Source organism: Sinocyclocheilus grahami, unplaced genomic scaffold (genome assembly GCF_001515645.1).
Source record: "Sinocyclocheilus grahami isolate Dianchi unplaced genomic scaffold, SAMN03320097.WGS_v1.1 scaffold852.1, whole genome shotgun sequence".
NCBI classification, from domain to species: domain Eukaryota; kingdom Metazoa; phylum Chordata; class Actinopteri; order Cypriniformes; family Cyprinidae; genus Sinocyclocheilus; species Sinocyclocheilus grahami.
This window is the reverse complement of record NW_015506031.1, coordinates 432,459-455,958: the sequence shown is the minus strand read 5'-3', so window position 1 is coordinate 455,958 and position 23,500 is coordinate 432,459. Positions and strand designations below refer to the sequence as shown.

Sequence of the window (23,500 nt, the reverse complement as noted above, 5' to 3'; positions counted from 1 at the left end):
CATGTTTGGAAAACGGCAGGATCCCACAAAATATCTGAAATGGCATTAGGATAAATGTCATTTCAAGAAGAATAGTTCCCCAAGTCAAATCTATTTTACTGCACACTGAAAAAAAAAATGTTGCTCAAAGTGGTGTACAATAAAATCAGAGACACCACCAAATCAGACTTAACTGACTTAAAATGTGAAATATTACACAGGCCATAAAAAATCTAAGGTCAAAAACGTCAATAAACTACATTGAATAAAAGAATTGTCAGTGTTTGATGCCCAATCAAACATATAAATACAAATATCCTTCATCTAACTGCAACTTTTTAACTTTGGATGATGAGAACTAGCAAAAATGTAAACATTTTAATATAATCCTATTAGATTATTACCTAGCTCCATCTGTATTAACTAGCAATTAATTAAAGCTTCATTAGAATCAAATTAAATACATTGAAACACATTTATGAATAATAGGCTCATATTTTTATATACAATTTTTGCTAGTCCTGTTGTAAATACAGTATCTTAGGCAACCTTTAGTAGTCATTTGGATTTGTCTTCTTTTTTCCTGACATTTTGTGAAAACCTTAGTAAATCTAATAAATAGGTTGAGCATGTTGTGATTGTGTCTTCAATGCTACAATGATTTGTTAATATGCAAAAGTCTCAGTTCATCAGAGCAAAAAGTCCACATGTCCATGTCATTGCAAATTATTTCAAATGATGAATAGATCCCACAATAAAGAAAGAAAAATGTGCAATTAATATCTTGGCAGCTTCACAGGACAGAACATCTTATGTAATACAGTATCTCTGAATCCAAGTTGGAAAAGTGCAGTTCTGCTCCTTGTTTCACAAGATTGCATCCATTTAGCTGAGGGCCCTGCTTATCTAAGAAAAACCTTTTGCAAGAAAATCCAAGGTTACTCCATTTAGCATGTTTAGCTATGCTTATGTTCTAGTTTACAAGGCAGCTTTCCAAGCCAGTTTTATAAGAGACTTTGGCCTTTTAAAAGTGTCTGAATTCCTACTTGTTGTTGACCTTTATGAGTCTTTATATTTTTCTAAATCCTTTTTCTTTTTGAATATATTCTTGAGCTTTGAAGATGTCTTGCCCTTGTCTTTACCACCAAATTCTGAAGTAGACACATTTGCAGATTGACCTTCATTTCCGAGAAGGCTTTGGGAAGAACAAGACACTGAAGCCGCGTGACTGAGATCATCAGGACTAGGCATGAGAGGGTTCCCGTAGGACTTTTCTAGAATGCCGTCATACACTAGTGTGCTGAGCGAGTCTGAGGCTGATTTCCAGAGCATCAAGGAGCAAACGGTAAGGTCAGGCGGGCCTAACTGTCCAGGGTTCGTAACCAGGAATTCTTCCTGTGGTATCTTACACCTTGGAGCCTCCACAGATAGACCCACCATCTCTCTCTGTATTTTACCAGTGGGAGTTTCCACAGAGCTGTCTATCTTGCGTTGTATTCGTTGCATCTCCATTACAATGTCTTGCTCATCTCGAGAGATTTTTTTTGAGGGAATTTCCCTGTTCTCTTTAAAGGATTTGCTTCTCTCAAACTCCTCTTTCAGTATGTTTTTTGAAGCCGTATCCATTGAAATATCTCTTATTTTCTGTCTTTCAAAATCCGTGGACACATCAAAATCATCTTGTGCCATCATTCGTGAAGGGATGTCTTTAGATGAATATGTTTTGCCTAACATTTTTAAGTGTTTAGAGCTTTCCACTGAACTATCAAAGGTGGCATCAAAGGAGCTTTCCCTAAACACTCTTCCTCGCTGGATACTGGTTGGAAAATCCAGGTTTTCTTTGTGTTTAATGGAAGTGTTCATTAAGGCATTTGAATATCTTGTTCCACTTGTGGTGTCTATATTGAGCTCTGCTTTTGGTATCACTTTTGAAATGCTGTCCATATGGTCTTTTCTGTCTCTGAGTAATCGTTGTCTCTGACTATCCATGCTGATCGCTGCTGGACACATCTTTTCTGTAGAGTAGTACCTCATTGTGGAATCCAAAGGTAGATCCCTGGGGAATTTCCTTGAATCGATGCTAGCCTCAGTTTCTCCTCTACCCAATTGTTTAGGATGGTCCACAGTGGCCTCTAGTTCATCTCTAGATGCATTTCTTGATGGAGTATCAAGTTCGTCTCGTGAAACTTTCCTTAAGGCGTTCAAAGATTCATCCATCTCCTCCTCGGAGATCTTGAGGGAGGGGCTGTCCTCTTGTTCATCCAGGGAGATCTTTCGGGGCATGTTGTCAGAGAAAATGTATTTTCTTCGAGGAGAAACATCAAGGGTGCTGTACATTCTGTTGATGGAGGACCCGATAGAATCTGTATCTGAAGATGTTTCCATAGACTCCCTGTCAGAAAGAGGGACACTCAGCAAATATTCACACAGAGAAGATATTCATAAATTAATATTAACCTGGATTAATAATTGCTGTAAAACTTGTTTATTGTTAGTTGATAATACCTAATGCATTAGCTAATGTTAATGAATTGAGCCTTATTGTAAAGTACCAGTATTTTTAAGAATCTTTGAGCTGCACTTTTCGATGCAATGCAAAATCAAAGGACAAAATGTCTGGCTGACATACTGTCTCACAAGAGGGGAGAATTTGATATGCTCTTCTTCTTCATCATCTCCATATCGGCGTACTGGAGTTCGTATGGGAATCAGGAGGTCTGGGTCAGGTGATACGATGACAGGTGATGGCACAATATGCCCAGATCGGCGAGAGCGTACCAGAGATCGTGGGGAACATTTCAGAGGTGCAACTGTTACTGAAAAGTATATGAATAATTAATGCCTGTTTTAATAATCAAACAGTTAAAATTATTTAAATGTGCTGCAATGTGTGGGAAACTTTTTTCTACCTGATGGAAAGCAGTAAAACAAAAGTAATTCTTACACATTTTGTTCATCAAATGTGAATTGTAAAGCCTGAATACAATTGGCAGAAGCAATAAGGCCATGTCTACACATACACGGGTATTTTTATAAACGTGAGTTTTTCCGTTTTAAAAAAAATCTCCATCCACATGAAAACGCAAACACATGCTATGAAGCACTGTCAAGAGCATGCCAAGCCAACAGGTGGCAATATAATCGCAACCGTAAAGCCATGTTGGCCAATTAGAAGCCTGAAAAGTAGCTGTTTCCAGTAGGCGGAGATAACAGCACAGGCGCGACGTCACAAGCCAAAAACTCCGGTTTCACTGTCTACATGTTTGTAGTTTTTGAAAATCTTCACCCTGGCAGGTGTTTTCAAAAATGTGCGGTTTCAGTGAACTGGTGCTGCGTTTGCGTGTGGACAAACGGACAAACGGCCAAACCGTGTAGAAAAAGCTGCGGTTTTAAAAATAACCGCGTTCGTGTGGACAGGCCATAAGTTATAAACTAAACTACACATGACTTCAATGTCACCACCACTAAGCCTCTGACAAATCTTTTAATCTTGATGAAAGTGAAAGTGACACGATGTGTGGCCAAGTATGGTGTCCTATTCTCTGAATAAATGCTCTGCATTTAACCCATCCAAGTGCACACACGGGGAGCAGTTGGGGGTTCAGTGCCTTGCTCGAGGGTCTCACCTCAGTCATGTTATTGAGGGTGGAAGAGAGTGCTGGTCATTCACTCCCACGAGACTCTAACCCGTGACCTTTGGGTTACGAGTCCAACTCTCTAACCATTAAGCCACGACTGCCCAGCAATTGATGATGGTTAATGCACCTGACAAACTCTCTAGGCTCATTTAGCCACTTGTTAGCAACTGGCTTTTTCAAGATGCCTAAAACCTTACAAGAAAACCCTGACTGGGGTATTACTATGCTATGTTGAAGAATAAAACTCGAAAACACCTCAAGCTTTTTTCAGGCGTTTTCAAAAAACTATTCACTTAATGACAACAGAACCACAAGTGCATTTCTGGGTTTTGGGACTCATTCCTGCAGCCAGATGAGCAATGCACCTTTTTTAATCAGTCAGAAAACTCTCACAGCTTTTCACTGTTTTTAATGATCTGAATGGTTGACATATTTAATTCACTCAGCTTAATGGATATATATATATATATATATAAAGAAAAGAGAAACTGTAATAAACGAAGAAAGAAAAAACACAAGTACCAACCAGGAATCTGAGGTATAATCTGCGGCATTTCTTCTTCCATGTCCTCCACCGAAACAGGCATTTGATAGGACTGAATTGCAGCCCGGGGCATTAGCATCCAGTTGGGGTCTGGGTAGAGTGAAGCAGTGAGACTGGGTAGGCCTGTATTTTTCATCACAGGAAAACCACACAAGCTCTCAATCTGCTGCCACCGGTGCAGACGCTCCCGTAGACAAGCAGTCACCTCTGCTAGTGCATTCCTTGACAAAATACATGCAGGTCAATGTAAGCCCATACTAAGTGTACTTATGCTTCGAACATTCCCTTTTGAAATATGAAACTTAGTATACATACACTAGCTCCCCAAAATTTTTTGGGCAAACATTGACAATTTTATCAACTTCATTGCAATATTTTTTTCAGAATGGCTTAAGTTTTAAATGCGATAAAACTAATTACTTGGCCTCCAGAATTCTCTGATCCACTTGATCCAATGAGGAGCTATGAGCAACATATAGTGTACCCAACAAAGAACTCCTTTTTTTCTTGATCTTCTCAGCCTGTGCAAAAACACAGAGTGAATAAATAATTATAGATTGTAAATATTAAAGGAATAGTTTACAAAAAAATTTGCTGAGAATTTACTCACCCTCAGGCCATCCAAGATGTAGATGAGTTTGTTTCTTCTGCAGACGATATATTGGTGAGCGAGTGATGTAATGCTAAATTTCTCCAAATCTGTTCCGATGAAGAAACAAACTCTACAGCTTGGATGGCCTGTGGGTAAGTAAATCTTCAGCAAATTTTCATTTTGGGGTGAACAATTGCTTTAATTCCAAAGGCTAAACAACTGAAACCTGAAAATATGATTCAAACTGATCCCATGCATGGTAATACATTTGAGACTCGTTCATCTCTAAAATACCTCATCTTTAGCTGTAACGAGTTGTTGTACTGCACTATGCTTCTTGACGTTGTAGTACTGGACCTCCACCTCATGGGTGAGCTGTAGCCACAGCTGCAAAGTTTCAGGAACTGACCAGAAGGACTGCATGTCTTTTTCGGCCCTCTTCAATGCATCACGCACCTTTACGAGGAGCACAGAGAACCATGGGGTGAAGTGGAGTCTTGTTGGGAGATGTTTAACAGTGAGAAATGCAGATCCTAACCTGTCCGAGCTCTTCTTCTGCATACCAAAGACGGGTGAGTTCACTCACTGCTCCATCTCGGAGTTTGTGCAGGCGGTTGGCCTCTTCCTGAGCACCCTGAATCTCGTCCCTCATCTTTTCCTCTAGATTCTTCTTCTCTACCGCCACGGTGCGCTTCTCTTCCTGGGCCTTTTCCAACCTTTTCAAAACATACAAAATGCGGTGTTTGTGCTGTAAGATCCTGCAAAAAATGCTCTCCAGTGTCACTCTCTCTTGTACGTTATGTTGGAAAGTCTAATTTTAGTGAATTGATTCCTTATGATTTAAATGAAATGGTTTAAAAATGAAATATGTATTTAAAATAAATAATTATATTTAGATTTTGAATATTGTCCCATTTTTGTGCTGTTTAGTGTAAATGTAATGTTGATGGTTAATGAGGTTTCATAACTATTTTAGTTTTTAATAAAAAACACAATGTGTATTGAATAGTAAAAATATATTTGTGACATTTAAAAATTGTTAAAAGAAAAGAAAAAAAATATATATATATACATATACTGATATATATATATATATATATATATATAAGGGACCAGGACGACTGATCCGTGTAAACGAACGAATGAATGGGGCCATGTATCGTGAGATTTTGAGTGAAAACCTCCTTCCATCAGCAAGGGCATTGAAGATGAAACGTGGCTGGGTCTTTCAGCATGACAATGATCCCAAACACACCGCCCGGGCAACGAAGGAGTGGCTTTGTAAGAAGCATTTCAAGGTCCTGGAGTGGCCTAGCCAGTCTCCAGATCTCAACCCCATAGAAAATCTTTGGAGGGAGTTTGAAAATCCGTGTTGCCCAGCGACAGCCCCAAAACATTACTGCTCTAGAGGAGATCTGCATGGAGGAATGGGCCAAAATACCAGCAACAGTGTGTGAAAACCTTGTGAAGACTTACAGAAAACGTTTGACCTCTGTCATTGCCAACAAAGGGTATATAACAAAGTATTGAGATGACATTTTGTTATTGACCAAATACTTATTTTCCACCATAATTTGCAAATAAATTCTTTAAAAATCCTACAATGTGATTTTCTGGATTTTTTTTTTCTCATTTTGTCTCTCATAGTTGAGGTATACCTATGATGAAAATTACAGGCCTCTCTCATCTTTTTAAGTGGGAGAACTTGCACAATTGGTGGCTGACTAAATACTTTTTTTCCCCACTGTGTGTATATATATATATGTGTGTGTGTATACTGTGTATATATATACACCATACACACACCACTGTTCAAAAGTTTTTTTTATGTTTTTTTTAAAGAACAAAATATATATAAGATAAGACCAGCATAAACTACTACTAGTCTGAATTATGAAAAATTATTAACTGTGGCTTGTTGAATCAAGTGTGAATCAAACAGCTTTATTAATTTTGGTGAATAATCATATCATACGATTCAAATGAATGCTGAATGTGGAGGTTTGGGAATCTAGAAGAGGTACTCACTGCTCCTGTAAGTCTCTGAGGCTTTGTTCAGCTCTCTGCAAGCTTTCCAGGTCCTTCATCATCTTTGTAATATGTACCTTAGATACTTTATTCTGTACTCGTGCAAACCAGCATCCACCAACACCCATTACTACTGACACTATCAGAACCAGGTCTTTCATCCAGTTGTGTGGGGGTCCTGGAGCAAAGGGAATATTAGTCAGACAGCCAATAAATATATTATGTGACGTCTGTGTGTTTATTTTGCCTGCTGACTGGATATATTTTACACTGTGAGAGAGTCATTCTACTGTGTGTTCTCAACAGGCGTGGGTGGATATTTGATTTCACATGTGCTCAAATGTTACACATCAGTTCGAACTAAATGTAATAATGACATTTAAAAAGCCACGACTGTTTGATCAGAATTCATTATACTGTGGCTCCAGTAATTTAATGATCTGATTTACAATTGAAGCATATAGTGCATACAATTCAGTCAGTGGACTGATGCAAAAAGAAGATGCAAAAAATGTAGGAGTTTTTTTTAGTGCAGCAATTTAACTTAATTTTATAATTAATAATTAATTTTCACAATTGCTTATGTTGATCAGAGACTGAAGTGTTCATATCCTGAGTGTATAACAGAGTTTGGAAAATGGTTATTTAAAAATAATTAGCCAACATTTTATGTCAATATATGTAAAGTTGATACATACGTGTAGGTGGGCCAAACAGCACTACATCCAGAGCTTTGAGCTTGAGTTTTTGTTTGTGTTGCTGGTCCTGGATCTTCAGAAAAGTGCTCATAAATGATGGCTCATTGGCAGCAATTCTGTAAATGCAAAACAAGAAACTATTAGCTGTGTCATTTCATAAAGCTGTTTATTGTATTTAATCAATGCAATTAACTAAATGCATTATCATTCAAAAGTTTGGAGTCAGTAAGATTTGTTTTTAAAGAAATTAATATCTATCAGCAATGATGCATTAAATTGATTGAAAGTGACTGTAAAGACATTTGTTACAAAAGATCTCTATTTTAAATAAATACAGTTCTTTTGAACTTTCTATTCATCAAAGAATCCTGAAAAAAAACCCTGTTTCCACAAAAAAGCAGCAAATCAGCATATTAGAATGATTTCTAAAGGATCATATGACACTGAAGACTGGAGTAATGATGCTGAAAATGCAGCTTTGCATCACAGTAATAAATTACATTTTAATATGTGTTAAAAAAGAAACAGTTAATTTAAATCATATTAATATTTCACTGCTTTTACTGTATTTTTCTCTCATAATTGCAGCCTGGGGAAGCATAAGAGACTTGTTTCTAAAACATCATACCGACCCTAAACTTTTGAACTGTAGTGTATGTTGAGTGCAATCACATTCACATTATAACATTTTTATTCTGTTCTCTGTGATTTCTGGTGCTGTTATGACTATCTATATAATAGTATATTGTAACTAAAATGAATAGCACTGTAAATGTATATGCCTTTTATGGTTTAACTGTTGAGAATTGTTGAATTTTCATTCGGTTCAGTCTTGATTTGTCTCACCTGGGCAAAGTGTTCCCATTGACACGCAGCTCTTTGAAGCCCTTTTCATATTGAGCCAACTCATCAAACTCTCTTAGCCACCTCAAGACATCCTCCTGCGTCCAGTTATGAACTGATAGAGGGAAAGAAAGCAGTGAAAGAACCAAAAGATGGGCAGAAAGTGACATTAAGAACATACTAAGACTCAATCATGGAGACTATCCTACCCTCAGAAGATTTCCAGCCTTTCCAAAGCTCCTCCAAAGTGATATGCTGGTCCTCGTGATGGAGTTTACTGTGCTTGTTTGCCTGTTGTTGCTGCTGCATATCTTCAATGATGAACTACAGTAAGAAGCCAAGAAGAGATGCGGACGCATGAGAAATTGTTTGAAATTAACTTCAGACACCCAAGTCCTACAAATGCAGTGACACACACGTAAAACAACAGCTGAGTAAACATTCAAGATCGAAAGAGCTCAAGTGTCTGTGAATGTGTTTTGGTATCTGTCTCTGCTGTAATCAGATGCACCGTGTGATTCCCGGATTCTTCACTGCTTCGATCCATCTAAACCATATCTATAGCAACAAGGAAAAGAAACCCAATACCAGAGACACGGACGTACGTCAGGACATTGCTTGGAAACTCATCCCCCTCTGCTATGTTCTCCCAGTGCAAAGCCTGAATGGTTTGTCTGAGGTGCTGGATAGAAACATGTGTTTCAAAATTGACCAACAGGCTTGAGAAAGGGTGCTTTGGCATAACACTTCAGCTTTTACACAAACATCACACAGACATACCAAAATAGTTAAGATGAGCTTGTTAGTCCTTAGACTTCACAACTACTACATTTGTGCTACTCTACCACTTGTTCAATTTAGCAGCAAACTATTAAATAAAAACCGAAATAAGAAGTATTACTCTTGTAGTATTTCACTGTCAAACAATTTAAGTATTTAAGAAAAATAATATAATCATTTTATTTTACATTACAACCGTAAAATTGCAATACTAACATTTATGGCCGTCTTCATTTTCAAATGTTTAACATCACGCTTCACGTTGAAACATGCAGCACATATATTGAGTTAATTGAATTGCAACCTTTGAAATAAACACACTAAGCCATAATGCAATTTTAGTCTATTTCGATTAATCATGCAGCCCCCGTTTCAAGGCTTTGAAAAGTAATTTAACATTCTATCATTTTTTTTTACAGTTTTTCTAGTTATAAAATATTTAATCAGCTGTTTAAATTGCTCTCTTTTTTTATCCATTTGACTGTTACATGAAAATGCATAGGCCAGGAGGTGTGGAAACCCTGCAGGATTCACATTAGGGTGTGAGGAAACTGATTTTCTGACTTGTGATTGTAACATCTGTGAACGCTGATTACCTCGACACTCTCCTCCACCTCAATGCCTCCATCCTGATCGTCATCCATCTCTCTGTGGATGTGCTGAAGAGCCTCCAGGCTGAAGCGGTCAGCCTCTGTCATACACGGAGGGCTCACTTGCAGACATGGATCTGTGATGAAAGTGGACAGTTAAACATTTCACTACAGCAGTTTCACCAAGAGGTGTCATGAGTGTGTGTGTAATCGTATTATAATAAATGCATTAATAATACATTTTTCTAGTTATGATCAGCTACAAAATATTTAATCAACTGTTTTAACTGCTCTTTTCTTATCCATTAGTCTGCAGATTGCATGGATCTTCAGAATGCCAAGGGTCATGCTGAGGTTTAGCAAATATAAACATTATAAATATGAACATTTCTGTATATTTGGTCGTGCACACGTGCCTGAGGTCACAGGTGTGTCCTTGTACAGTCCAGGGTGCTGTGCTTCATCGCTGGAACAGATGCAGATGATGAGTCCGAGCAGCACCAGCAGTACGGTGAGGCAGAACTTATGCATCGCAGGGTTCAAGTGCCACTTACTGTCTATGATTTAAAAAACACATGTGCATCCAAATGCAGCGTTACGTGATATTGATGCTATAAACAGCTCCAGCTCCAAGAAAAGGTTTGGCGCGCCGGTTAGAAAAGCAACATATTGTGTAATGTAGTAGGAATTACATAAAAAAATAAATCACAAAAAAAACGACAAACTGTTAGAAATGTTTGTTCGCAACCCCAAAGGATAAATCACAACATTTAAAAAGACAGATACATCCCCCCAAAAAATAAAAATGAATGAATGAATAAATAATAATAAAAAAAGGATTCCTTGTTACATCCCAAAGCAAAAGAGGAACAAAGTAAACAGAATAATAAACATGACAGGAAAACGTTTAACGAAAGAACTCTCCCAACACGGAGTCAAAAATACAAATAGCTACGATGACAAAGAATAGAAGTCCTTCTGAAAGCCAGGTTCCTTATGAACGAAGATTCTTATGAAGCGATAGTAACGTTACTTCTCTCTAGAAATGTTTGGATAATGAACGTGTTCTAGTCACTAAATGTCACTAAACTTTGCGTGCGTCTGCACTTCCAACGCCAAAAGCTGATTTACTAATCCCACTCATGAATATTAATTAGATCGCGTGCCGCTTGCCAAGTACACTGATTTGCTGAGAAGGAGACGTTGACGTGGGATATGAATATTAATTAGGTTACGTGTTTGGACTGAACTTTAGTAAGAAATGTCAGTATTAACGAATCAAAATTAATTAAACAATAAAATATTCAATAACGGGTAAATGACGCTCGTTCTGCAGGGATATTGTTCAAAACTAAATAATGCAGTTCATACAAGTATTACATGAATATACTTAATGTATAATGAACAGCTTTAATTTGTGACTTAATTTATATTCTTAAAGTAACAAATTAGTCTTAGAAATGTTGACTAAAATAGTTGTATTATTGCTGTTGTTTATTTACTTTATCAAGTCTAAAGTCTTGACTTTCATTGTATGCACTAAAACAGCCGAAATAGTCTTCAAGATGTCTTTTTGTGTTAAATGTAACAGGTTTGGACGGATATGATGGAGTAAATTAAGTCTTAAATTAAGTTTTTAATTTGGGAGCATCTCTACACCCGACTCAAGAATGATGACAATACTAGGCAAACTTTATCCTATTCAAGAACCTTCCATTTGGGGGCTTTCACAGTAAAACAACACATTTGCTCTCTCATATAGGCCCGCATGTACACAGACACACACAAGCCTGGTCTCAGGATTACATTTAGATCCCTATCAGATGAACATGGTCGACGACTCGTACACTCAGAAACGGCAACAGAAAGAAAGATTCAAGTTACACCTCAACAACTCCATATGATCTAAAAATAAAATCTGGGGCATGAGCGAGTGGATGCCAAGCAGTGGGGGAAACGCTTGGCCCTTGAAACATGTACATGTGACAGGTGTCCGTCACTGAAATTCAGGGCAAACTCACTGCAAAGTCAATATGAGAAACACCATCTCATTTCTGCCCCTGGTGGCCAGCATAGATGTCATCAATGGAGAGAAAACAAATAGATTCTGTAGGCTTTGCTTCTCAAATGGGATGTTGACTTTAAAACATGGGTTTAGTTCTGTGTGTGTCTAAATCGGACAATTTGATGTTGCTGTCCTATTGGTTAGCGTTGGAGAAGAATTTATGGGATTCCACTATATTGCAGAATCCCTCATAACCAGTAAAGCTAGAATTTCAGCTACTTGTTTAGATCGGTTATCATTTCAAGAGTCTTAGTGGTATTGAGGTCCAATTTGTTGTTGCCACACCACAATGTAAGTCAATCTACTTCCCCACTGTAAAGATTTGCATCTCAATTAATATTGCAACCACTCAGAGTGGTAAACAGTGGGTGTGTTGGGAATGGTATACCACCATACTGTAGTGTTTCGTGCACTGCTACTCAGCAGCGCTGCATGACTAAACTGGGGTTCCCCCACAACAAAAAGCAATTCTCTAGGAAACACTTTTTGTAGTATGAGGTTATTTATACTGTGAACCATATGAATATACATGAAGCAACATTAAACCGCTACTTTTAGCATTTGACCAAATTACTATTTCATCGGAGAGTTAGGACATTTATACTCAAAACTAGATTAAAAATGCAAAGGATAACCATAGCGGTCAAATAATTATAATTTTATTTTTATGTCGTTTTTTTTTTCTTTCTTATGAACTTTCTATTCCTCAAAGTATCCAGAATTTTTTTTTTCATGGATTCCACAAAAATATTAGCAAAACACTGATATCCATAATTAACAATTGATAATTATAATTTTATTTTTATGTCGTTTTTTTTTTCACCAGTTATTTCATAAACAATACATTAAAAACAGTAATAGTGTGAAATATTACAAATGAACTGTTCTATTTTAATATATTTCATAATGTAACTTATTGCTGTGATGATAAAGCTGAATTTTCAGCAGTCATTACGCCAGTCTTTAATGTCTCATGATCCTCATAATTAACAATTGACCAAATCAGCATAATAGAATGATTTCTGAAGGATCATGTGACACTGCACGTCGCACATTTAAAAAAATTACATTTAAAAAAATATTCAAATAGAATTTCACAATATTACTTTTTTATTGTATTTTTAATTTTTAAAAAATTTAACAAAAAAACCCCCCACAGCCTTGGTGAGCATGAGACTTCTGTCAAAAACATTAAAACGTACTTATTATTCAAAATTGTTGACAGCTAGTGCGTGTATACTTTTTATACATGTATACAATTTATGCTCATTTATTGTTTAGTCCATACAATAAAAGTCAATATGGTCCAGCATTTTTTCAGATCACACTGACTTTCATTGTACTGGCAAAAACAACCAAAACTTTCTTTAAAATATATATAACTGTGTTCCATAAAAAAAAACTAAAATCATACAGTTCATGCCATTTTCATTTTATGCACACAGTGGTCAGTATTGCAATCTCCATACCACACTTCCTTGATGGTTTTAATTTAGCACCGTAAAAGACAAAAATAAATGAAAAACTTGACACTTTTTGATTCTATTACAGTGTTTAGTGATCCATTCCAAAAGCAACAGATACACTGGCCCTTTAAGAGTTAGACAGCACCAATACGGTTCAAATCTGCTAGAGAGCATGCACTCAAAACCAGAACAGCTGGTAGCTATTTGGCAAAGGCTGGTAACTTCCCAAATGTAAAACAAACCATTGAAACGCTTGAGAAAACAGACATCGATTCTCACCTCTTCTTTTTTCTACAGACAAAACTGACAAAGATAACAGTGATCTAATACACTAGTTTCTGTTCAATGTAAGCACAGTGGCACAGGTGACAGGCAAACTAACTAACCTGTGTGACAGAAATGATGAAACTCAACATGGTTAGTCTTGAAATGAACCAATCAGGTCCTCTGATTCGAACACTCTGGAAGACAACTGGATACAAGAGGAAAATAACACTGAAAGCATAAATGGAAAAGTTGTGAGTGACCTTCACAATTTGACCTTTAGATTTGGCAGTTTTCATTTCGGCACTTGCACATGGTATGCTTTAATATTCTTCCCTGATTGAGGAACTCGAAGAAAAAAGCTCACAGTAGATACTAGTTAATGGCTTTGCGAGAATTACTGGGTTTTAGCTTTTATTTCTTCCAAAGCAAGTTTCTAATGCAGACCAAACCAGGCTTATTTAAAAAATATATATGATATACAAAAGAAGTTTCAGTCATTTTCCCTCAATCATGGAAGAAATGTTTAGAAATATTAACATTAAAATAATATTTCATACTGTAACAGCAATAATGTTGTATAAAATAATCAATATAACATTTAGACTCATATATTATTAATATTAGCCATGATAGAACCTGATAAATTAAAAGAACCAAAACCACTGAGGAACTACTTCTGCTGTTCCTGTATAAATCCCAAAAAGTAACAAAATACAGTCCATACCGTGCTATTTCACAAGTGTCTCTTTCTCTCGGATCAGACGATGCATGTAGAGTTGGGTGGGGGAAAAGTACATAAACAGGACAGCAAAAGAAACAAAGATCCACAGAAAGAGCAGACATGAGATGACATTTTGCTCTGTGAATTATACTGAAAAAGGTATAAACACACTTTTCACAAAAGGACATAATTTGTAGTGTAATATTCTACCAACAGATCCTGTTATTAAGCAGTAGTGGTTTAAGGCTTCATTTCTAGTTGCTTTAGATAATAGCGATTACAAAATCGAACATTTGGTACAAAACCCCCAAAAAATTTAATGTGACGTCAGTTTAAAAGGGCACATTTTGACGCAGCAGTGATGCTCATGAAGGCTGTGCCACTTCTGCGGTTTCATGAATCAAAACATATGAAAGGAAGGATAAGATTTAATTTCCTGTAATCTACAAACCAAACATCATCACGCAGCAATGCGAGAGCAAGTGCTTTTTTCCGGTTCATTTCATTCAGCTTGACACTGCTAAGCTAGTTGGCTACAAGCAGGGATGGGTCCAAAAACAAGCTAGTCAATTAGTGAGGTTGACTAGTTTATCTAGATTTTTAGTACAACCATTACACATTCAAACATCCATTTGAGCATCTCAGTGGTAAGTGTTGTTTTTAAGATGCCATGTTTAATTAAAAATATTCAACTAACTAGAAGACTGATTAGTGAACTAGCTGGTCAGGCCACCCAGATTTACTGAACGGGGCATATTAGCGTGAGACCACAATCCCATAAAAAGGTAAAAACGTTGATAGGAGTGGAACGTTTTGCGGTTGATCTACTGACAATGTGCAAATTAATGTAGACGTAGCCTGACGTTTCCAATGACCAATGCAATCTACCAAGAGGAGCACAAATTAGCAACTATCGCAGGCATGTCAAGTGCAAAATGGGTTAAGACATGACTTTTTTTGTGCATATTAAATAATGGCGCAAATACCAGTAAACTGACTACTGCAAACCTTAGTAAATCTCATTGCATGATTCATTTAAATACTCTCCTCACATACATTTTGTGTCTAAAAGAGAAACTCCTACAAATGAATACGTAATAAGATCAGCCACAAAAATAACCGTATCCATGCCTTTTCATCACTAATTTTTCACTGTCATCAGTAAATTCTGACAGTAGCCTCTTAACGCCAAAAAGAGGGCTTGCACTGGTGCAAGCTGTTAGTAAATCTGACCCTAAATTGGTTGATTCTGAAAATTTTGCACATCTCTATCTAAAAACACTGAGATAATTCAAACTTTCATTCATGCATGCTACTTGTAACCTGACTATACTTACAGAATAACTACACTTCCTTCTCTAAATGGTTAAACCACATGACAACAAAGCAGCAATTTTCCTACATGCTGATTTTAGTCTGATACTAACAGTAATCATGACAATGAAAGCATGAATGATATGCAAATGAGACTAGTACAGTCCTTTCCTACCACAGGATTTGAGTCAACCAATTAATTCGAAATCGCAGACCTATTTAAAGAATTTTGTGTGCTTATCTTCAACTAAATATAAGCCATTTGGTGTGGGATACTTTATAGGTTACTGTTATGTTGGCAGCTTGAATATCTATAGCCAATGAAAAAGGGCCAGATCAATGGCTATGTGTATCTGATGAGTACGATGGGGCACATCCGGTCAACCGGCAAAGTCAGTTAAAGCTTTTGCATTAAAGACTTCATATGAGAAAACATTTTTAACAAATCAGAAGTCACCTTCTCCCAAATACACAAAAACGGCATCAATATTACATCTCGGTTTAGTGGAGGGGGGAAAAAAAACCAATGGGGAAAAAGACCAATATACATGACATGAAAATATTATTACAAAAGAGAAAGTGTCTGGTGAAACTCCAGAAGACTTAAGGCATTTGCCAAGACGAGTAAAGGCAGCTATAAGTTCAGGCTTTTAAAATGCGTGAACCATTTCCTTCTGAGCCCAAACACTCACAAGAAATATACAAAACTATTTGGTAACAAAAGTTTACTATATGTTATAAAACTGAAAAAGGTAAAAAAATGTACCTTAGCTAAAGCTTATAAAATTATATATCAATAAAAATAATAATAATAATAATAATAATATTCCTTGGTCCGTAAAAACTATATTACTATAACTTTTCTTCCAAGCCTGGCGAAACAGTGCATTAAGCCCTTTAGTAGAAAACAACATCTCTCAAAGCAATTTCCAGCTTGCACTTTACTTCGAAAAGGCTTTGTTTTGAAGAGACAGTATTTCTTTTTTTGCTTTTGATTGTTTTTTTTTTTGTTTTCATGTAAGGCTTATGCATTGATCCTGCGGCATCTTGATCCACGGCACACATCACTTCTGTTGCCACGTCCTCTGACATGAGGAAACAGATTGAAAAAGAACCGCAACAAAGAGAGACACAGAGAGAGAGAACAGAAAAGAGACATCTTCATTTGTTATGTCCAGTCTTTGTGTGAAGTCTTGTCTCTCATTCTTCTCTCTGTAGCACCGTTATCTGTTTTCGTGATCTGTATCTCATGAATCAAGGAAAGTCTATGTGTGGACGAATCACCATCTCTCACAAAGGCTCGCTCACTTACTCACACACTCAAACGCACATTGAGATTCCAAGGTTAGGAGACAGACATAGCCGAGGAAGAGGAGGATGAAGACACGCCTGTTGCCGCGTATCCTGCCTGGCTGTCAATGGCTGACTGCAGCAGTAGGCTGGAGGATGAAGATGGTGAGGTGGAGGAGTTGCTGTTGGCCCGCAGTATGGCTCCCGCGGCGCCGCAGTGAGGACGCGGTCCTGGCTCCGGCGTGTAGGTAAATGTCAAAGCTGTGGAGTAGATGATGCCATCATTACGGACCAAGGTCACAGGAACCTGCACTGGCTGCCGAACCCAACGCCACCCCTCACGGAAGGCAGAGATGTCGGGAACCACACAGAGCACACTTTCGCCACACCTGCAGGAAAAAGAATGTGAAAGCATGAATTGCTGGCAATTATGTAATGGATATTCTCAAGGTATACCTATGATGAAAATTACAGGCCTCTCTCATCTTTTTAAGTGGGAGAACTTGCACAATTGGTGGCTGACTAAATACTTTTTTGCCCCACTGTATGCAACGATTTTGCTCAAAGGAAAACATAGAGATCATTTCAATACATAACAGGGTATCTGCAAAGTTAAAGCCGCCTTTCCACTATCTCCGACAATTGACAAGCCATAAACTGGAAGTCATTCATTTCCAATGAAGAGTAGCGCGGGAGCTGCGTAGAAATCCTATCATATGCGTATGTGGAAATTTCGGATCCGATTTGAGCTTCGGATGCGTTAAAATATTTGAACTTCTGCGGCTAGACCGTATGCGACCGCCCGACCAGATGTGATGCATTTTAATCAAAACTATGAGCATGAGGCTAGAATTACCAATATTTTCCACTATAACAATTCTGTAAACACCATTTCTGTAAAATAGCAGTTTAGAATAATTATGGCAGAAATAATTATTTTATCATTATTAAATCACTATTAATGTTGATTAGCCCCATAAAACCTACTATGTTTTTATTTAGGGGGTCATTTGTTTTGTGTGGATACATTCATTATATTCTTTAAAATTATTCATTTTACCATGGTAAATAAGCCGAGGGTAACAGTTGCTTCACTACCAATTTGAAAGTTCTGTGCGAATGCCACTAGGGGGAGAAATGCAACAATCGTATCCAAATGTCAGAGACAGTGGAAAGGCGGCTTAAGATTTTAAGACCCTTATAATGAGTTATATCACCGAGTTAGATCATGTCCAAAGAGAGCAAAGTCTCATGATCTCAAAATAAATCCTGTATGTCAGATTCTTTAACTCAATTAAACGGGCTGTGGCACACATTCAATGAAGACTTAATGTTAACATGTTATTTCCCTTCTACTCTGTTCGCTTGGAAGAAGGTATGTCATGTTTATATGGAGTATCACTTAATACTGTTAATCAGAGAAACAGGGTAATTGCAGGGTAATCTGGTTTATGAATCAGTATGTCAAGTCTTACGAGATACAATAACGTGTTCAAAGAAAGGCAATAAACAAATTATTGTGCAGATACTAGTAAAACTATACACTGAATGTGTTAAATAAGGTTCTTAGTATTTCTTTCCTGTGACGGGGTGGCACAAAGATTAACTACAAGAGTTTATGTTGAACGAAATGCCAGATAGAGTTTTTGCAACCAAAATAACAATAATAACCAGAAAAGGATTATATGCAGAATGCAAAACCTTTAATTATAAACAAGCCCAACATGCACCAGAACTCTTATTTTGAAATGTCTATGATTTACTACTGCCAGCTGTTTTTCTATTTGCTGAACTGTATAACACACTGTAATTGGTGTGTTGGTTTCACCTGTACATAGTGTCTGCCTCTACATCTCCAAACCAGACTCTGAGGTTAGGCGTGAAGTTCTGTCCTGTCAGTTCCAGCATGGCAACATCTCCTCCTCCATTCAGCTACAACACGAAGGGTTCAAGGTTACTTTCTTACAAATAATATGACAGATTTCGATGCTCTTTTAAAGTGAAAGTTTGATGTAATATGTAGTCATGTATTACCTGTAAACTTTCAACAACAGGCACGGGTGTGACAGGTGAAGGTACAGGGCCCATCCCCTCATAGAAAGTGTACTCTGCTTTGTCTGTGCTGATGATTGTCCATGACGCCCCATCGTTGATCATTTCTTTGTTTGTTTCTTTGGGACAGGATGTGGCCTGAGAGTAGTCGGAAAATAGGCCTATTATAATTGTTTACCATTAAAAAGGCTACATTGCCTCAAAATGATTAAGATGATGAGAATTCAAACACAAATTTAGAGAACGTAATTTTTTTAATCAATTATAGTGCATTATTTCAGCCAATTACACTTTAGAAGTACCAATGGACAAACCTGGAACTGAATGATCCTCTCTTGTGACAGGCAGAGGTACATCCTCTCTGTATCTTTAAGGTAGAAGGAACATTTATGTAGTTGGGACACAGGATCGTCAGCATCCATTAGCGCTGTCTGCTTGTCCACTTTACGAATGATCTACACACAGACACACAACATTTCACTTCCTAAAAATCCTTGCTATGTAAACTGTTACACAAACATATTTGTACAAAGAAAAAATAGGACGTCAATTCAGAGTCTTCGATTCTTTGAACAGGACACAGTTTCTTAGCCCAACCCTTTTAATAATGAACAATCACAGTCATTCTGACTGATGAATGTTAAAGTGGATAACAGCTTACCAGTCGTGGAAGAGCCATGCCTGTCACAGAGCACACCAGCTTTACCGTCTGACCGTAATGGATATAACCGTCTCTGACTGTAAACTCTTCGCCCTCTGACTCATCATCATCCACTGGAATTCAAAATTACACATTAATACCATAAATAAACTAGAAAAACTGCATATTTTAAAATGTAAAAGACAAATACATCATTTTTACACATTCTTTCATTAGATGTAATGAACTCTGCTTGTGTCCTTCCAGATGCACTAGGGATCAATGCTAAGTCTTGGTGCTGTTTTTAACATACTATACGTGACCCTGGACCACAAAACCAGTCATAAGCAGCAATTTATAGCAATAGCCAAAAATACATTGTATGGGTCAAAATTATAGATTTTTCTTTTATGCCAAAAATCATTAGGATATTAAGTAAAGATCATGTTCCATGAAGACATTTAGTAAATTTCCTACCGTAAATATATAAAAAATGTATTATCATTAGTAATATGCATTGCTAAGGACTTCATTTGGACAAATTTAAAGCCGATTTTCTCAATATTTCGATTTTTTTACACCCTCAGATTCCAGATATTCAAATAGTTGTATCTCAGTCAAATATTGTCCTATCCTAACAAACCATACATCCATGGAACACTTATTTAATCAGCTTTCATGTGATGTATAAATCTCAATTTTGAAAAATTGACCCTTATGACTGGTTTTGTGGTCCAGGGTCACATATTGTGTTTAATAGACGATTGTGATAAAATACTCACATAGATGAATGTAGAAGGCTCCCCACTGTTGTGAACTAGCATGGAAGTTTCCCCCTTCCACATGAAGGTACCGCGTACTGACAGTCTGAGACCGCAAGCGGTTAAAAAGAGCCACCTTCGTCCCAGAAGCTATGCACACTATAAGAGACATTAAAAAATGAGACGAGTGAAAATTATGTCTCACTTAGGGACACAAACAAGAAATTCACTCACGTTCTGCATTCTTCAACGACTGTTTCTTTTTGGAAGGTTTGGAGATGACCTTGATTCGTTTGCTGAGGAAGACACCGATATCCGCACTGTTCCCGTAGAACATTTTCACTGTAAGCATGAAGTGCTTCCGTTTGTCCGAGTCAGAAATGTACAACGTTTTGGCTGTGCAAAAATTCTGCAGAAGCAAAGCACAAAAGCTATGATGTCAGAAAATTGATTTTTTTAAAGTTATTTTAGAAAGGCAGTTTCAATATGTGTAGCAATAAAAAAAATCCATAAAGCACCTTGCCCTCCAAGTTGAGCTGCTGCATCTCTTGTTCACTGTTTCCAATGCCGATAAAGGCACAAGGCTGAGACTCCTGCTCCGAGCAGCCCTCTCTCTCCATCTGCTCCTTCTTTTTCTTCCAGCCACAACCCATCAGGTACACACATGGTGGAGGACAGAAGAATCTAATGAAATCAAAGAGAATCCAAACTGATTAAAGAACAATTCACCTGGATGCTTGTATAATAAATTTGATTTTACACAGCCCTCCCTTCCTTCATTTACATGAAATGTGCACGAGTTATGTGTTAACTGGACTTCCCCAAAACTTGATTCATAGTCAACATAAAACTAAATCCGTTTAACTTCTGAAATGTGCCATATACCCAAGTTAAAACAGGATATTCAACAAGAAAAAAAAAAAAAGTAGTGTGAGACTTCACTATACCATAAACAGCCATCTTTATGACCCCATTAACTCCATTGGGGTCTATTTAAGTAAAGGTGTAAACAGGGTCCATACTCGTCAGTAATCAGAAATGCATGCTGACACATTCCAGAAAACAGCAAAAGACATCACCGAGTCCGACCATTACATATATGCATGAATTCAAAAATTGAAACTTTCAGATGAAATCCAAACACAAGTGGTTACTGGAGACACATGTAAATAATGCGTGTAAAGGCTAATGTGTCTCAGCTGACCATTTATGATCAGATCAGCCAAAACCGATGACAATGACGATTCACAAAGACTAAACAGCTTATACTTACTGATTAATTATTCACGGTTAGACTAAAAATGTCTATTAATCACCTTAATAGGCTCAATTGTGATTTCATGTTGACTTACTTTACTGTCCACAACACACATAAACAGTTAATCATACACGTTTACGCCTCAAATTCATCACTCACCTTTTTTCATTGCCGTATGATTTTTGTGCGACTTTTGCATGCAGTATGAGTACTGTCTGATCTCCTCTCTCCTTCAAGTAGTTGCGCATTGCCTCTCTGCAAAACCAAACAATACAATAGAAAAATGTATTTAAGATTTCCTAATAAATGCTTAAGCATTACACATGAACTGTACTGTGCACTTACCTTGTTAAACGCTTTGGCTGAGGGAGCTCCCCAAATTTCCTACAAAAAGAAACAAGACACAGTCAAAACACACTTCAAACATCACTCTGATTTACACTACAAAATAGCAATAATGCTGGAAAAACACAACTGTCACATCCAAGTTATCTGCCTACCAAGACAGCATTTTTGAGCAGGATAAACAAGTTGAAACGTGCATAAGAAGTCCCAATCTGCTGTCTATTAAGACAGCTCACTAGGTTCTGAGAATATACCTAGAAGCTGAAATACATACCATTTTACATGTTAATGACGGGACGCTACAAATACACAATGTTAAAGCTAAAAGTAGTTTAACTACAAAGTCTGACAAAGATAACTTTTTTAATCCTCTTGAAAGCTTTCAGTTTCTGTTATGGACTCACTAGACTAGCTAACTTGGCTGGCTAACATCTGCTAACCTGCTCCCTCTCTGTCTTGTACACCAACTCACAAGTTGGCTCAATTTTAATACATTTTTAAGATTAAATGAACGTTAAGTTAAAGTTTCAAAACACGCCATCAATACAACTTTACTGTGTTTATGGTTAAAGATTTGTTCTCCACAGTATTCAGTGTTTATGGAAAACTGCTGAAAATCCATCAGCTAACTAACGTTAAAAGCTAAGCGGCTAAGTGAATAAAAGAGCCCATCGTTGAAAATCTCAAAAACCACACAGAAGTACGCCGAAGCGGGCCACCAGCGCGGAGAAAAGCGGCCGTGGGTGTAAAGAAATAAACCAAAGCAAGTTATCTTGACTAAACAGACAAAACTTATTTTAGCTGTGACTTTTCCATGCCCCGTCCGCTGAGAATTTCGCTGCTTACCCTGTCACAACAGGCGCCATCTTCCCCAACTCTCTCTAATAACGCCAACAATCGCGAGATTTCCAGCACCACACTGCATTTAGACGAGGGGGAGGGGCAGTGTGAGAAATAATGCAGGTGGGGGGAGGCACAGGCGTGGGAAAGTTCTGAAGTCACGCGAGAATTCACGCTCGCCTACTATGGGAGCGTATGAGAGCGGGTCCCTTGTCATCGCGAGAGTGAGTTGCGGACGGCTGCCAGTCAAACGCGTGTGAAAGTTCTCACGATGGGAAGAGAGACCGCACTTTTTTAAGCGCGGGCCGTGAGAAAAAGATTTCTAGAAAGAAGGAAGCCAGGGGACTAGGGCACCTGCACCAGGAAACAGTGATCTGACGTGGTGGGGCAGTTAAAAAGGATGTTATTAAGTCTTTAACAGTTAAGAGTATAATAATAAGTTTAAGTTTTCACCTCTTTCAATAGTATACGTTCCAGTAATCATTATGAAAGCACGTATAAATTAATTTTAATCTACATATTATGTGTGGTCTAATTAATGCGATAGATCTGTGATACCAACTAAAGCACTTTCACATCACCAGATGGCAGTATTGTTTCACTATAGAAATGCGTTATACCACACTGGAGACAACCGCTTAGAGGATTTACTACGAAACAATTTTCACTCAGAAATTGCTAGTAAATCTCACAAATAACGACAATTAAAACAGCAAGTAGTAGCACATTGAATTTCATTATATTACATTTTCATTACATATAGGGAGGGCGGGGTGATTTGAGCCTGTG

General features: G+C 37.5%; 2 protein-coding genes and 1 long non-coding RNA gene across 4 annotated transcripts; all 3 read right to left on the bottom strand.

Annotated features, from left to right (window-relative positions):
• Positions 1 to 473: 473 nt before the first annotated feature.
• Positions 474 to 10,797, bottom strand: LOC107562986 (stromal interaction molecule 2-like). The gene is made up of 12 exons (XM_016247754.1): positions 10,109 to 10,797; positions 9,699 to 9,829; positions 8,532 to 8,646; positions 8,326 to 8,437; positions 7,480 to 7,595; positions 6,782 to 6,959; positions 5,292 to 5,469; positions 5,048 to 5,209; positions 4,582 to 4,682; positions 4,144 to 4,382; positions 2,609 to 2,795; positions 474 to 2,371 (listed from the first exon to the last, which is right to left on the bottom strand). Exons 1-12 carry the CDS (start codon positions 10,221 to 10,223, stop codon positions 1,039 to 1,041), a joined length of 2,967 nt encoding a protein of 988 aa, XP_016103240.1. The 5' UTR covers positions 10,224 to 10,797; the 3' UTR covers positions 474 to 1,038.
• A 2,433-nt stretch (positions 10,798 to 13,230) lies between these two features.
• Positions 13,231 to 16,279, bottom strand: LOC107562989 (uncharacterized). Its single transcript, XR_001606060.1, has 2 exons — positions 14,215 to 16,279; positions 13,231 to 13,718 (listed from the first exon to the last, which is right to left on the bottom strand). It is a non-coding gene; the product is annotated as an uncharacterized lncRNA (long non-coding RNA).
• Positions 16,280 to 16,341: 62 nt separating this feature from the next.
• Positions 16,342 to 22,795, bottom strand: LOC107562987 (recombining binding protein suppressor of hairless-like). Of its 2 annotated transcripts, none has more exons than XM_016247756.1 (11): positions 22,718 to 22,795; positions 21,872 to 21,910; positions 21,686 to 21,781; positions 20,787 to 20,952; positions 20,503 to 20,677; positions 20,290 to 20,427; positions 19,529 to 19,641; positions 19,182 to 19,322; positions 18,850 to 19,005; positions 18,644 to 18,747; positions 16,342 to 17,204 (listed from the first exon to the last, which is right to left on the bottom strand). In XM_016247756.1, the coding sequence occupies exons 1-11, from the start codon at positions 22,735 to 22,737 to the stop codon at positions 16,871 to 16,873; spliced, it is 1,482 nt and encodes a 493-aa protein (XP_016103242.1). In that variant the 5' UTR covers positions 22,738 to 22,795; the 3' UTR covers positions 16,342 to 16,870. The 2 variants fall into 2 exon arrangements, with proteins under 2 accessions (XP_016103242.1, XP_016103241.1); XM_016247755.1 differs by lacking the exon at positions 22,718 to 22,795 and adding an exon at positions 22,027 to 22,165.
• Between the last annotated feature and the right edge of the window lie 705 nt (positions 22,796 to 23,500).